Below are 16,086 nucleotides of genomic sequence, written 5' to 3'. Positions count from 1 at the left end.
CCTCCCTGTAGAATGTGTGAGGAATAACAAGCCTGGCTGTTACTGCCTGATGTTATTGTGTTGCCCTACAGTCTCCTCCCTGTAGAATGTGTGAGGAATAACAAGCCTGGCTGTTACTGCAGATGTTGTGTTGCCCTACAGTCTCCTCCCTGTAGAATGTGTGAGGAATAACAAGCCTGGCTGTTACTGCCTGATGTTATTGTGTTGCCCTACAGTCTCCTCCCTGTAGAATGTGTGAGGAATAACAAGCCTGGCTGTTACTGCCTGATGTTATTGTGTTGCCCTACAGTCTCCTCCCTGTAGAATGTGTGAGGAATAACAAGCCTGGCTGTTACTGCCTGATGTTATTGTGTTGCCCTACAGTCTCCTCCCTGTAGAATGTGTGAGGAATAACAAGCCTGGCTGTTACTGCAGATGTTGTGTTGCCCTACAGTCTCCTCCCTGTAGAATGTGTGAGGAATAACAAGCCTGGCTGTTACTGCCTGATGTTATTGTGTTGCCCTACAGTCTCCTCCCTGTAGAATGTGTGAGGAATAACAAGCCTGGCTGTTACTGCAGATGTTGTGTTGCCCTACAGTCTCCTCCCTGTAGAATGTGTGAGGAATAACAAGCCTGGCTGTTACTGCCTGATGTTATTGTGTTGCCCTACAGTCTCCTCCCTGTAGAATGTGTGAGGAATAACAAGCCTGGCTGTTACTGCCTGATGTTATTGTGTTGCTCTACAGTCTCCTCCCTGTAGAATGTGTGAGGAATAACAAGCCTGGCTGTTACTGCCTGATGTTATTGTGTTGCCCTACAGTCTCCTCCCTGTAGAATGTGTGAGGAATAACAAGCCTGGCTGTTACTGTAGATGTTATTGTGTTGCCCTACAGTCTCCTCCCTGTAGAATGTGTGAGGAATAACAAGCCTGGCTGTTACTGTAGATGTTATTGTGTTGCCCTACAGTCTCCTCCCTGTAGAATGTGTGAGGAATAACAAGCCTGGCTGTTACTGCCTGATGTTATTGTGTTGCCCTACAGTCTCCTCCCTGTAGAATGTGTGAGGAATAACAAGCCTGGCTGTTACTGCCTGATGTTATTGTGTTGCCCTACAGTCTCCTCCCTGTAGAATGTGTGAGGAATAACAAGCCTGGCTGTTACTGCCTGATGTTATTGTGTTGCCCTACAGTCTCCTCCCTGTAGAATGTGTGAGGAATAACAAGCCTGGCTGTTACTGCCTGATGTTATTGTGTTGCCCTACAGTCTCCTCCCTGTAGAATGTGTGAGGAATAACAAGCCTGGCTGTTACTGCCTGATGTTATTGTGTTGCCCTACAGTCTCCTCCCTGTAGAATGTGTGAGGAATAACAAGCCTGGCTGTTACTGCCTGATGTTATTGTGTTGCCCTACAGTCTCCTCCCTGTAGAATGTGTGAGGAATAACAAGCCTGGCTGTTACTGCCTGATGTTATTGTGTTGCCCTACAGTCTCCTCCCTGTAGAATGTGTGAGGAATAACAAGCCTGGCTGTTACTGCAGATGTTGTGTTGCCCTACAGTCTCCTCCCTGTAGAATGTGTGAGGAATAACAAGCCTGGCTGTTACTGCCTGATGTTATTGTGTTGCTCTACAGTCTCCTCCCTGTAGAATGTGTGAGGAATAACAAGCCTGGCTGTTACTGCAGATGTTGTGTTGCCCTACAGTCTCCTCCCTGTAGAATGTGTGAGGAATAACAAGCCTGGCTGTTACTGCCTGATGTTATTGTGTTGCCCTACAGTCTCCTCCCTGTAGAATGTGTGAGGAATAACAAGCCTGGCTGTTACTGCCTGATGTTATTGTGTTGCCCTACAGTCTCCTCCCTTTAGAATGTGTGAGGAATAACAAGCCTGGCTGTTACTGCCTGATGTTATTGTGTTGCCCTACAGTCTCCTCCCTGTAGAATGTGTGAGGAATAACAAGCCTGGCTGTTACTGTAGATGTTGTGTTGCCCTACAGTCTCCTCCCTTTAGAATGTGTGAGGAATAACAAGCCTGGCTGTTACTGCCTGATGTTATTGTGTTGCCCTACAGTCTCCTCCCTGTAGAATGTGTGAGGAATAACAAGCCTGGCTGTTACTGCAGATGTTGTGTTGCCCTACAGTCTCCTCCTTGTAGAATGTGTGAGGAATAACAAGCCTGGCTGTTACTGCAGATGTTGTGTTGCCCTACAGTCTCCTCCCTGTAGAATGTGTGAGGAATAACAAGCCTGGCTGTTACTGCCTGATGTTATTGTGTTGCCCTACAGTCTCATTGACATATATTATATATTATTGACCTTGGTATTGACAGTAATACAATGAGCCTGGTTCTAATTGTTTTCAACTGTGTGGTAACAAATAATCCATCGAATAATGTTATAAAACTGTAAATAACTCAAATACAATTGATTCTGTATATTTTTATTTAAATATTTAATAAATGATAATCCAAGTACATCATGTTTTCATTTTAATACATAGGAAGAGGATTCCATCTTATTTCATTTATAAAAATAAAAAACACTAAGTAAAACACGAATGCATCAATTTCCCCACTATAACATGATTAATTACTCAATTCATAATTCATTGCTGTGATCATTTTTTTTTTTTTAGGTCACAACAATATCTCTCTCGGATCAGGGTGTTCCTTCCTCCAGTTAGTGACCTCAGCTAAACATTGGCCAATAACAGGGTAGCCGGGGCGGCAGGGTAGCCTAGTGGTTAGAGCATTGGACTAGTAACCAAAAGGTTGCAAGTTCATATCCCCAAGCTGACAAGGTACAAATCTGTCGTTCTGCCCCCGAACAGGCAGTTAACCCACTGTTCCCAGGCCGTCATTGAAAATAAGAATATGTTCTTAACTGACTTGCCTGGTTAAATAAAGGTTAAAAAAAACAGGCAGGAACATCCTTCCCTGTGGGAATGACACAACAAATGACAATAACCCAAATGTGTTGGAAATAAAGTAGTGTTCTGGGGTCAACATGTTTCTCCAGTGGTGACCAGCCAGCGGCTACTGAGCAGGTCTTTATTTGGACTTTAAGACGGAGTAAATCCCAAAAGCTGTTCTATTGGTTTATAACGCCACTCGTCTGCTTCCAGCTCTTCAACCAAACTGGCCAGTTTCTCCATTCTAGATACCTGTTGGTCTAAAAAACAGATCAGTGAAATATGCTGTTAGATCAAAGCATTGCATTCGTTTGTATCGCTTACCAGAGTTATTTTCCCCTAAACAACAAATGCGTTCTAAAAAGCACCCTATTCCCTATATAGTGGGCTACTTTTGACCAGGCCCATAGGGCTCTGGTTGAAAGTAGTCCACTATATATAGGGAATAGGGTGCTATTTGAGAATAATTGAATGAAGAGACTGATGGACTCACCGTGCTTCACCTGTTTCAGTGTTGACGCCACCTGGTAGCTGAACACAGACTCACACAGAAACCTGTCTGAGCCGTCTGAAGACACAAGAGTTCATGTTCAATATCACATCAACTACTGTTACGCTTTCCTCAACTAGCACATGTTACAAGATACTGTAGTGGTAGTAGACAAGTTAGTTTAAACAACAAGAATGGAAACATGCCTTCTGGATCACAACCCAAACCAGCACGCACGCACGCACGCACGCACACACGCACACACGCACACACGCACACACACACACACACACACACACACACACACACACACACACACACACACACACACACACTAAGCTAAACTATTAGGCTATAGATCTATTATATAACATAACGTATTATAGTATATGGTTTTGTGGTACAAACTATTTAATACCCAATCCTCCGGGCGAGCACAATCCTCAGTAATCACTGAGTAAGTAAGTAGAGGAGTTGGCTAAAACATGATATAACTCCTCACATTATGCCAACATGTGCCACCGTTCAGTTTGCTGGAGAATAAAAAGACGAGCCAAAATAATCAACTAGCACACAATGTGTCACAAATGGCACTCTGTTCCCTAGATAGTGCACTACTGTTGACCATGGCCCTAGACATGTTAACCATGGGCCTAGACAGTGCACTACTGTTGACCATGGCCCTAGACATGTTAACCATGGGCCTAGACAGTGGACTACTGTTGACCATGGCCCTAGACATGTTAACCATGGCCCTAGACAGTGCACTACTGTTGACCATGGCCCTAGACAGTGCACTACTGTTGACCATGGCCCTAGACAGTGCACTACTGTTGACCATGGCCCTAGACAGTGCACTACTGTTGACCATGGCCCTAGACAGTGCACTACTGTTGACCATGGCCCTAGACAGTGCACTACTGTTGACCATGGCCCTAAACAGTGGACTACTGTTGACCATGGCCCTAGACAGTGGACTACTGTTGACCATGGCCCTAGACAGTGCACTACTGTTGACCATGGCCCTAGACAGTGGACTACTGTTGACCATGGCCCTAGACAGTGGACTACTGTTGACCATGGCCCTAGACAGTGGACTACTGTTGACCATGGCCCTAGACAGTGGACTACTGTTGACCATGGCCCTAGACAGTGGACTACTGTTGACCATGGCCTAGACAGTGGACTACTGTTGACCATGGCCCTAGACAGTGGACTACTGTTGACCATGGCCCTAGACAGTGGACTACTGTTGACCATGGCCCTAGACAGTGCACTACTGTTGACCATGGCCCTAGACAGTGCACTACTGTTGACCATGGCCCTAGACAGTGCACTACTGTTGACCATGGCCCTAGACAGTGCACTACTGTTGACCATGGCCCTAGACAGTGCACTACTGTTGACCATGGCCCTAGACAGTGCACTACTGTTGACCATGGCCCTAGACAGTGCACTACTGTTGACCATGGCCCTAGACAGTGGACTACTGTTGACCATGGCCCTAGACAGTGCACTACTGTTAACCATGGCCCTAGACAGTGCACTACTGTTGACCATGGCCCTAGACAGTGCACTACTGTTGACCATGGCCCTAGACAGTGCACTACTGTTGACCATGGCCCTAGACAGTGGACTACTGTTGACCATGGCCCTAGACATGTTGACCATGGCCCTAGACAGTGCACTACTGTTGACCATAGGCCGAGACAGTGGACTACTGTTGACCATAGGCCGAGACAGTGGACTACTGTTGACCATGGCCCTAGATAGTGCACTACTGTTGAACATGGCCCTAGACAGTGCACTACTGTTGACCATGGCCCTAGACATGTTGACCATGGCCCTAGACATGTTGACCATGGCCCTAGACAGTGCACTACTGTTGACCATGGCCCTAGACAGTGCACTACTGTTGACCATGGCCCTAGACAGTGCACTACTGTTGACCATGGCCCTAGACAGTGCACTACTGTTGATCATGGCCCTAGACAGTGCACTACTGTTGATCATAGGCCAAGACAGTGGACTACTGTTGACCATGGCCCTAGACATGTTGACCATGGCCCTAGACAGTGCACTACTGTTGACCATGGCCCTAGACAGTGCACTACTGTTGACCATGGCCCTAGACAGTGCACTACTGTTGAACATGGCCTTAGACATGTTGACCATGGCCCTAGACAGTGCACTACTGTTGACCATGGCCCTAGACAGTGCACTACTGTTGACCATGGCCCTAGACAGTGCACTACTGTTGACCATGGCCCTAGACAGTGCACTACTGTTGACCATGGCCCTAGACAGTGGACTACTGTTGACCATGGCCCTAGACAGTGGACTACTGTTGACCATGGCCCTAGACAGTGGACTACTGTTGACCATGGCCCTAGACAGTGCACTACTGTTGACCATGGCCCTAGACAATGGACTACTGTTGACCATGGCCCTAGACAGTGCACTACTGTTGACCATGGGCCTAGACAGTGCACTACTGTTGACCATGGCCCTAGACAGTGCACTACTGTTGACCATGGCCCTAGACAGTGCACTACTGTTGACCATGGCCCTAGACAGTGGACTACTGTTGACCATGGCCCTAGACAGTGCACTACTGTTGACCATGGCCCTAGACAGTGCACTACTGTTGACCATGGCCCTAGACATGTTGACCATGGACCAGTGGACCATGGCCCTAGACAGTGGACTACTGTTAACCATGGCCCTAGACAGTGGACTACTGTTGACCATGGGCCTAGACAGTGGACTACTGTTGACCATGGGCCTAGACATGTTGACCATGGCCCTAGACAGTGCACTACTGTTGACCATGGCCCTAGACATGTTGACCATAGCCCTAGACATGTTGACCATGGCCCTAGACAGTGCACTACTGTTGACCATGGCCCTAGACAGTGCAATACTGTTGACCATGGCCCTAGACAGTGCACTACTGTTGACCATGGCCCTAGACAGTGCACTACTGTTGACCATGGCCCTAGACAGTGCACTACTGTTGACCATGGCCCTAGACATGTTGACCATGGCCCTAGACATGTTGACCATGGCCCTAGACATGTTGACCATGGCCCTAGACATGTTGACCATGGCCCTAGACAGTGCACTACTGTTGACCATGGCCCTAGACAGTGGACTACTGTTGACCATGGCCCTAGACAGTGCACTACTGTTGACCATGGCCCTAGACAGTGCACTACTGTTGACCATGGCCCTAGACAGTGCACTACTGTTGACCATGGCCCTAGACAGTGCACTACTGTTGACCATGGCCCCTAGACAGTGCACTACTGTTGACCATGGCCCCTAGACAGTGCACTACTGTTGACCATGGCCCTAGACATGTTGACCATGGCCCTAGACAGTGCACTAGTGTTGACCATGGCCCATATGATATTAGTGCACAATGTAGGATTAGGTTCTTCAACTGGCGGCCCACGGACCGAAGTCGGTCCCCCCATTTTCAATGTTGGCCAAAAGAATCAAAACATCAGCTCCAAGTGATTACATTTTTTGCGAAATCTATTCCCAAGTATTCCTGGGCAGAATAGAGAGACACATCTGATCAAATACAAGCGAGGTTTGATATAATATTTGACTAAAACAATCTGTTTGGGTTTCTTGCGGTCAATTTGCAGTCTACAAATGATTTCTAATTATGTTCAGGCCCCCCGACCATCCACTCAAGTAAAAACAAAAATCATCCCGCGGCTGAATCTAGTTGATGATCCCTGGTATAGGGAATAGGGAGCCATTTATTAATAATTTTGTAATATATTTATTTGATTTAACGAGGCAAGTCAGTTAAGAACTAATTCTTATTTAGAAGGACGACCTACCCCGGGCCAAACCCTCCCCTAAGTCCGTTGACGCTGGGCCAATTGTGCGCCGCCCTATGGCACAGGCCCCAAAAACAAAGCGGAAAAGAACCCCAACCCTGGCCAACAGCTTCACTGCTGTCCCACTTAACAGTGAGCCCATTAGTCCTCTGAACACCCAGTGCTTTCCAGCACAATGATCCAAACTAAGACATTCATCACAACACGATGTTTGATTTGGGGTCTATGAGGTAACAAAGGATGGGGTTACCCTATCCTAATATAGTGTACAACTTTGGCACATAAGGCTCTGGTCAAAATTAGTGCACAACGTAGGTAATAGGGTGTCATTTGGGATGCACAAAGCAGGGGCAAGGAGCCAGATGGCCCTTCGGGTTCAAACAAGCAGTTCCTCTTGTGTGATGTGACAAAACTGGTGGTGGGAGTTGTGGGCTGACCCATTGGCAGAGCACTGTGTGGGCTGACTCATTGGCAGAGCACTGTGTGGGCTGACCCATTGGCAGAGCACTGTGTGGGCTGACCCATTGGCAGAGCACTGTGTGGGCTGACTCATTGGCAGAGCACTGTGTGGGCTGACTCATTGGCAGAGCACTGTGTGGGCTGACCCATTGGCAGAGCACTGTGTGGGCTGACCCATTGGCAGAGCACTGTGTGGGCTGACCCATTAGCAGAGCACTGTGTGGGCTGACCCATTAGCAGAGCACTGTGTGGGCTAGCAGAGCACTGTGTGGGCTGACCCATTGGCAGAGCACTGTGTGGGCTGACTCATTGGCAGAACACTGTGTGGGCTGACCCATTGGCAGAGCACTGTGTGGGCTGACCCATTGGCAGAGCACTGTGTGGGCTGACCCATTGGCAGAACACTGTGTGGGCTGACCCATTGGCAGAGCACTGTGTGGGCTGACCCATTGGCAGAGCACTGTGTGGGCTGACCCATTGGCAGAGCACTGTGTGGGCTGACCCATTGGCAGAGCACTGTGTGGGCTGACCCATTGGCAGAGCACTGACTGCTTGCTGGTGCCCCTGTACATCCTCTGTTGGATGAAGATCCAACTATGATTCAAAAGGATCATGGGTCACCAACTCCAGATCAAAGGATCACTAACTACACTTGACTTGAAGCCAGATTGATTTGGGTGTGAGGGAAGTGGGGTACACTGGCGATGCGCGTTGTGGGGTGACGTTGGGGCAGAGCATTGACTGTCGCTGGTAGCAGCGCACGTCCTCCTGGAGGAAGAGCCAACTATGACGCATGGTAGCTAGGTCATTAAGGGAACAGTGAAAAGTTCCAGGGACACATTGTTTATCTTTTGGGTCAAATCCAGACAAGCTACACTTGACTTGAAGCCAGATAGAATAGTTGTAAGAGAAGCGTGGCTGGGCAGATGTACAGAAGGGGCAAGTATTCAGAACCACACACACATGTACAGTAGCTAACCACACACACACACACAACCACACACACACACACACACACACACACACACACACACACACACACACACACACACACACACACACACACACACACACACACACACACACACACACACACACACACACAAATCCATCTGAAACACACAACATCACTGTATATGGGATATGAACACGGTTAATATTGCAATCAGAGCCAAGAACAATGTTCAGAATGTTGCAGGTAGAATGTACAGAACAGACAAGGTTTTCTAGAACTCCAAAAGAATCCTCATCACCGTTCTTGTGTCTTGCAACGTTCTGAACCTATATTCTAAAGCCACTGGTGATTGGCCCGTGTCAAAGAAAGCCTTTACCTTCCATCATCTCCCGGCTCCTTTGGGATAAGTGTAGAGGACCTTACGCGGGGGATGAGTTCAGACGCGCTGAATCCTGAGCCAGTCACGGAGCTCCCACTAACCCCTCCGGCAGAGGAGGATGAGGAGGAGGCTGCCATTCCAACTGAGGAAGAGGAACAACAACGGCAAAATCATGATCACCAAGTTCAGAGTCGTGTCTTGCGGATAAATACAGTCCTAAATGACCAGCAATATTTATTAAAAGTATGGATAAGAGCGTCTGCTAAATGACTTAAATGTAAATGTAAATGTAGCTAACGTTAGCTGAGCAGCATTAGCACAGATAGAACACGTTATACAAATATTTGGCATTACATTAGCATGACTAGCTAGCTAACGTTGGCTAACAACACACGGCTAACAACAGTATGAATAATAAACTGACAGACATAGCTAGCTACACGAAGCATAGCGCATTTACTACTGAAGCAAACTTTCCGCATAATAAATCAGACATAAGATTATTATTGAAGTGATGAACCTACCACTGGTGATGGAGAAAGCGGCAGGCTAACTTCTGCTTTTGTTTATGTTTCTGGTTAGCTACCCCAACAATAATACCCGCTTTACGGCTTGGGCGATATATAAAACAAATGTTGATGTCGGCGCATCATTCATTTGTTGCGAGCGCGGAATGTCTATCCATGCGGTTTAGAGATCAGCGACGACGTAATCAGCTGGTTACTTTACGTCAAACTGCCGTATGTCGTAAAACAGCCCAAGAGCTCACACGTAGTAGTTGGCAGCTACTATTCACTACAGTATATCTCGTTTTATTGACTGTTCAAGATAACTGCTACAATGGACATCTTACGTCCATCATTGATCAACATAAGTGGAAGAGTATACAGAAGAAATACCATCAAAGAAGACCAGTATGAAGAGGGGGAAGAGGACGACTCCTACATGGGACCACCAGGTAGCTAGGTCCTCAGTGCCAGCCATTATACCTCAGTGGTGCTAGCTCCCTACACCCCCAACTAACTATAGCTAGCTTGCTCGATAAGACAGATGGCTACACTACTGTACAGTACTACCAGATTATTGACTTTATTCTACTGAGACTTAGCTAGTTATAGCTGACCAATTGACCACCACATTGTGTTGTGGGATGCTTGTCTCCTCTAAATGTAGCTGTCTCCTCTCCCATTTGTCCCTGCTGCACCTATTATGGAACACCAAAATGTTCTTGCCAATCTCACAAATGCACTTTGTTGTTTTGATTAGCAAGTGAACAGTTTGACGAAGAAGAAGAGTTCTGTGACAGCCACTCCATAGAACAGACTGACAAAGGTTTCAGCTGTGCCATTGATGTCCCAAGTGTTCTTTACAAGTGAGTTACAAACACCATGTAGGCTATGCGCCCTAAATGGTACCCTATCCCCTATATAGTGCATTACTTTTGACCAGAGCCCTAAGGGAATAGGGTGCCATTTGGGATACACTTCATGAGTCGATGACTGCATATGAGGTTGTTAGTCCATTTTAGAATCCGGGACTAGATGACCCACACTCTCGTCTCTAACGCGTGAGCTCAACATTTCCGAACCGTCCCATTACAGATCAAAATGTTGAATAAACCTCATTTGGATTTACATTACATACGCTGGTCTGTATATGGTTCTGTGACCCGTTGTCCACAGGGAAGCGTTTTTAGCCAGACATTCAGTACGCTGGTCTGTATATGGTTCTGTGACCCGTTGTCCACAGGGAAGCGTTTTTAGCCAGACATTCAGTACGCTGGTCTGTATATGGTTCTGTGACCCGTTGTCCACAGGGAAGCGTTTTTAGCCAGACATTGTCCATGGTTCACCCGTTGTCCACAGGGAAGCGTTTTTAGCCAGACATTCAGTACGCTGGTCTGTATATGGTTCTGTGACCCGTTGTCCACAGGGAAGCGTTTTTAGCCAGACATTCAGTACGCTGGTCTGTATATGGTTCTGTGACCCGTTGTCCACAGGGAAACATTTTTAGCCGGACATTCAGTACGCTGGTCTGCATATGGTTCTGTGACCCGTTGTCCACAGGGAAGCATTTTTAGCCGGACATTCAGTACGCTGGTCTGCATATGGTTCTGTTGGTTTGGAGTTTCAATACTTCACGCAAATCGTATGCAACATTTTAGCACAATATGTAAACAAAGGCCAAGTGTAACCAGAGACCGAACGTTGCAGACTTTAATTTGCAGTAAGACCGAGCACTTCCAGCTGATTGTGAAGGAAACGTGGTTCAGACGACAACGTTTGGGTACGTTTGGCGACGTGCCATGCATCAGAAGATTGAAAATACATACACACTTTGCCCGTGCTCATTTCACATACACTATATCTACAACAGTATGTGGACACCGATCCAAACTGTCTCTGGAAGCAACGTCAGCAGATATGTGGACACCCCTTCATATTAGAGGATTAGGCTATTTCAGCCACGCCTGTTGTTGACAGGTGTATAAAATCGAGCACACAGCCCTGCAATCTCCACAGACAAACATTGGCAGTAGAATGGCCTTCCTGAAGAGCTCAGTGACTTTCAACGTGGCACCGTCATAGGATGCTACCTTCTAACAAGTCAGTTTGTCAAATTTCTGCCCTGCTAGAGCTTCACCTGTCGACAGTAAGTGCTGTTAATGTGAAGTGGAAATGTCTAGGAGCAGCAACGGCTCAACCGCGAAGTGTTAGGCCACACAAGCTCACAGAACGGGACCGCCTAGTGCTGAAGCACGTATCGCATAAAAATCGTCTGTCCTCGGTTGCAACACTCACTACCGACTTCCAAACTGCCTCTGGAAGCAACGTCAGCACAAGAACTGTTCGGGAGCTTCATGAAATGGGTTTCCGTGGCCGAGCAGCCACACACAAGCCTAAAGTTGGAATGCCAAGCTTCGACTGGAGTGGTGTAAATGGGGCGGCAGCGTAGCCTAGTGGTTAGAGCGTTGGACTAGTAACCGGAAGGTTGCGAGTTCAAACCCCTGAGCTGACAAGGTACAAATCTGTCGTTCTGCCCCTGAACAGGCAGTTAACACACTGTTCCCAGGCCATCATTGAAAATAAGTTCTTAACTGACTTGCCTGGTTAAATAAAGGTTAAAAAAAGGTTAAAGGTTAAAAAAGGTAAAAAAAAAAAAAAGCTCACTGCCATTAGACTCTGGAGCAGTGGAAGCGTTCTCGTGTTCTCTGGAGTGATGAATTACGCTTCACTATCTGGCAGTCTGACGGACGAATCTGGGTTTGGCAGATGCCTGAGGAACACTACCTGCCCCAATATATAATGCCAACTGTAAAGTTTGGTGGAGGAGGAGTGATAGTCTGGGGCTGTTTTTCATGTTTCGGGCCCCTTAGTTCCAGGGAAGGGAAATCTTAATGCTACAGTATACAATGACATTCTAGATGATTCTGTACTTCAACTTTGTGACAAAAGTTTGGGGAAGCCCCTTTCCTGTTTCAACATGACAATGCCCCTGTGCACAAAGCGAGGTCCATAAAGAAATGTTTTATCGAGATTGGTGTGGAAGAACTTGACTGGCCTGCACAGAGCCCTGACCGCAACCCAATCGAACACCTTTATAATGAATTGAAACACCGACTGCGAGCCAGGACTAATCACCCAACATCCGTGCCTGACCTCACTAATGCTCTTGTGGCTGAATGGAAGCATGCCCACACAACAATGTTCCAACATCTAGTGGAAAGCCTTCCCAGAAGAGTGGAGGCTGTTATAGCAGCAAAGAGGGGGGGACCAACTCCATATTAATGCCCTTGATTTTGGAATGAGATGTTTGAACAGGTGTCCACATACTTTTGGCCATAGTGGAGTTGGTAGCAGGTAGTGTAGCAGGAATTACAAGCTGACAGAGTCAAACAGACCGACGCCCCATAAAGTCTGGTTAATAATCCTCTGTGTTTATCTCCACTTCCTACCGTCACATTTAAATATAATTTTATTCAACATTCTGGCTTGTAGTTAAGACTACATGAGGTAACCATGGTAACAGTGTAATATTTTAGGCAAATTAGGTGTGTGTGTGTGTTTCATTAGGGCTATGTGTACATCTTCAATGAAAATCAAGGATACGGTGTACTAACCGAAGTGTGTTGTTGTTGTTTCTAACAGATTCATCATCGGAAGGAAAGGAGAGACACGTAGAAGACTTGAGGCAGACACAAAGACAGACATCCACATTCCAAAACAAGGAGTGGAAGGACAGATCGGTGAGTGGCGTTTTATTAGCGGAGATACCAGTACCTCTGGACCAGAGCTTGAGCCCTCTTTCATCCTTCTTGAAGAATGGTCAGGCCAGTAACATCCTGGACCAGAGCTTGAGCCCTCTTTCAGCCTTCTTGAAGAAGGGTCAGGCCGTACGTAACGCCCTGGACCAGAGCTTGAGCCCTCTTTCAGCCTTCTTGAAGAAGGGCCAGGCCGTACGTAACACCCTGGACCAGAGCTTGAGCCCTCTTTCAGCCTTCTTGAAGAAGGGCCAGGCCGTACGTAACGCCCTGGACCAGAGCTTGAGCCCTCTTTCAGCCTTCTTGAAGAAGGGTCAGGCCATACGTAACGCCCTGGACCAGAGCTTGAGCCCTCTTTCAGCCTTCTTGAAGAAGGGTCAGGCCGTACGTAACGCCCTGGACCAGAGCTTGAGCCCTCTTTCAGCCTTCTTGAAGAAGGGTCAGGCCATACGTAACGCCCTGGACCAGAGCTTGAGCCCTCTTTCAGCCTTCTTGAAGAAGGGTCAGGCCGTACGTAACACCCTGGACCAGAGCTTGGAGACCAGCCCAAACCAGAGGTCTATAGTAAACATACTGGTGCAACACTGTAGCCTCGTCCCATATTATGACTGTTTGTGCTGTCTCACCAACTCCTATGGTCGGAATTACAAGACAATTCATGTTTTTATTTTATTTAACCTTTATTTAACTAGGCAAGTGATTAACAATGACTATAGGAGTTCACTATGCAAGCACAAACAGATCTGGGACCAGTCTAGCAAAACTCTTCTTTCTCTACTTCTGGGAATTTCAGTGGTTTTCTGTCAGCAGTCAACTCATATTAATGATTTGATTTGATTAGGATCTCTTTTAGTCTCCATTTGGACTAATCTTCCAAGAGTCCTTAACATTAAAATACAATTTATAATACAAACAGACTTTCACATATAGCGACAACTCCCCATACATAATACACCAGCATAATGACCCAATAAATACTCCATCTAAACAGATTTTGATTCTCCATCCACTATATTTAAATTGTTTTTAAATAATGTTTAAACTTATATATTGAAAGGTTTCTAGTTTGCTCAGTTAATTTATTCCATTTCTTTATTGCTCTAAATCAAAATGTTCTTTTGCCCATTTATTTTTTCTGTCTGGATAACGCATATTAATGAGTTTAGTAATAAAAGTCAGCCAAGGACGTGGTTCCAGCAACCACAAAACTCAAAACATTATTCATGAGCCTCTGCTCTTCTCCCAAGGGCTAGAATCATGGGATATCAAAAATAAAAGTCGCACATTTACAGTCACACAATAACGGTCTTGCATTGTTCCAGTGATCACTGGCTCCCAGAAGGCCGCGGTGTCCTCTGCCGCGACTCGTGTCGAGCTCCTGGTGCAGAGCTTTCGCAAGAAGCAGCCGTTCACCCACTTCCTGTCGTTCGCTCTTAACCACCCTCAAGTTCAGGATGGGTTCCTGAGGTTTAAAGAGGAGGTGTTGGAGCAGTGTTCTCAGGTAAGGAAGTGTGTGTGTGTGTGTGTGTGTGTGTGTGTGTGTGTGTGTGTGTGTGTGTGTGTGTGTGTGTGTGTGTGTGTGTGTGTGTGTGTGTGTGTGTGTGTGTGTGCGTGTGTGTGTGTGCGTGGCGGATGGGAGGGATGACAATCTGTAAAATCGTGCATAATATTCTCAAACTCCAGTTTGAGACTTGACTATATTCCAGTCCTTCTGTAGCTCAGTTGGTAGAGCATGGCGCTTGTAACGCCAGGGTAGTGGGTTCGATCCCCGGGACCACCCATACGTAGAATGTATGCACACATGACTGTAAGTCGCTTTGGATAAAAGCGTCTGCTAAATGGCATATATTATTATTATTATATTGACTGAATAACTATCAGAGATCTTGGGTCCCTGTTTTAGTTTCTCTGGTTGTCTGGTTCTAGGGTTAAATTGTGCAGATCTAGGATCAGCTTCCTCTTCCTCCAATACTAATCTCAACCATTAGTGGAGGAAATGTAAAACAGACCTGAGATCAGTGTCTACGGGCAACTTCACCCTACAGTGTTTCTCTGTGCGGTCAGTTCACCGCAGGTCTCTCTCCTCTCTTTGTTAAGGACCACGGAGTAGATGGAAGCATCTTCCAGAACCCTGCTAAGCTCCATCTAACAGTCGGCACCCTGGCTCTGCTGAACGACCTGGAAGTGGCCCAAGCATGTAAACAACTCCAGAACTGTCAGGACTTTATCAAGTACGTACTGACAACTGGGTCATGTTCATTAGGAATCAAACAGATGAAAACGGACTGAAACAGGGAGGGACTATCCCTATCTAGATTGTAGGGATTGTATAGAAATTTGAGTTGGAGCCAGGAACACACATTATTATGTCATGTTATGTCAAGTAACTCGTGTTATGTCATGTTATGTAACTCATGTTATGTCATGTAACACATTATGTTATATCATGTTATGTAACACACAGGTTATGTCATGTAACTTATGTTATGTCATGTTATGTAACTCATGTTATGTCATGTAACACATTATGTTATATCATGTTATGTAACACACAGGTTATGTCATGTAACTTATGTTATGTCATGTCATGTAACACGTTATGTCATGTAACACCTTATGTTATGTCATGTTCTGTCTGTCTGTAACCCACGTTATGTTTCAGGACCATCACAGAAGGGAAGCCTCTCCCGCTGGAGGTGACAGGGATTGAGTACATGAACGATGACCCAGCCATGGTGGATGTCCTGTATGCCAAGGTCCAAGTGAAAGATGGTTCGGACAAGTAAGAGTCTGGTTCCTGGAT

At 46.5% G+C, this 16,086-nt stretch overlaps 1 protein-coding gene and 1 pseudogene across 1 annotated transcript in view; one reads left to right on the top strand and one right to left on the bottom strand.

Moving 5' to 3' along the window:
• Positions 1–2,964: 2,964 nt before the first annotated feature.
• LOC124041090 lies at positions 2,965–9,159 on the bottom strand (annotated as a pseudogene).
• A 547-nt stretch (positions 9,160–9,706) lies between these two features.
• LOC124041081 (activating signal cointegrator 1 complex subunit 1-like) overlaps positions 9,707–16,086 on the top strand; it is a 45,849-nt gene continuing 39,469 nt past the window's right edge. Inside the window, exons 1-6 of the mRNA XM_046358241.1 lie at positions 9,707–9,980; positions 10,289–10,394; positions 13,171–13,268; positions 14,606–14,784; positions 15,381–15,514; positions 15,946–16,065. Coding sequence (XP_046214197.1) covers positions 9,863–9,980; positions 10,289–10,394; positions 13,171–13,268; positions 14,606–14,784; positions 15,381–15,514; positions 15,946–16,065 — 755 coding nt within the window. The 5' untranslated portion in view covers positions 9,707–9,862. The remainder of the gene's footprint in view (positions 9,981–10,288; positions 10,395–13,170; positions 13,269–14,605; positions 14,785–15,380; positions 15,515–15,945; positions 16,066–16,086) is intronic.

Source organism: Oncorhynchus gorbuscha, linkage group LG08 (assembly GCF_021184085.1).
Source record: "Oncorhynchus gorbuscha isolate QuinsamMale2020 ecotype Even-year linkage group LG08, OgorEven_v1.0, whole genome shotgun sequence".
In the NCBI taxonomy this organism is placed as follows: domain Eukaryota; kingdom Metazoa; phylum Chordata; class Actinopteri; order Salmoniformes; family Salmonidae; genus Oncorhynchus; species Oncorhynchus gorbuscha.
Note: the sequence above shows the minus strand (reverse complement) of the source record. Positions and strands in the feature narration are given on the sequence as shown.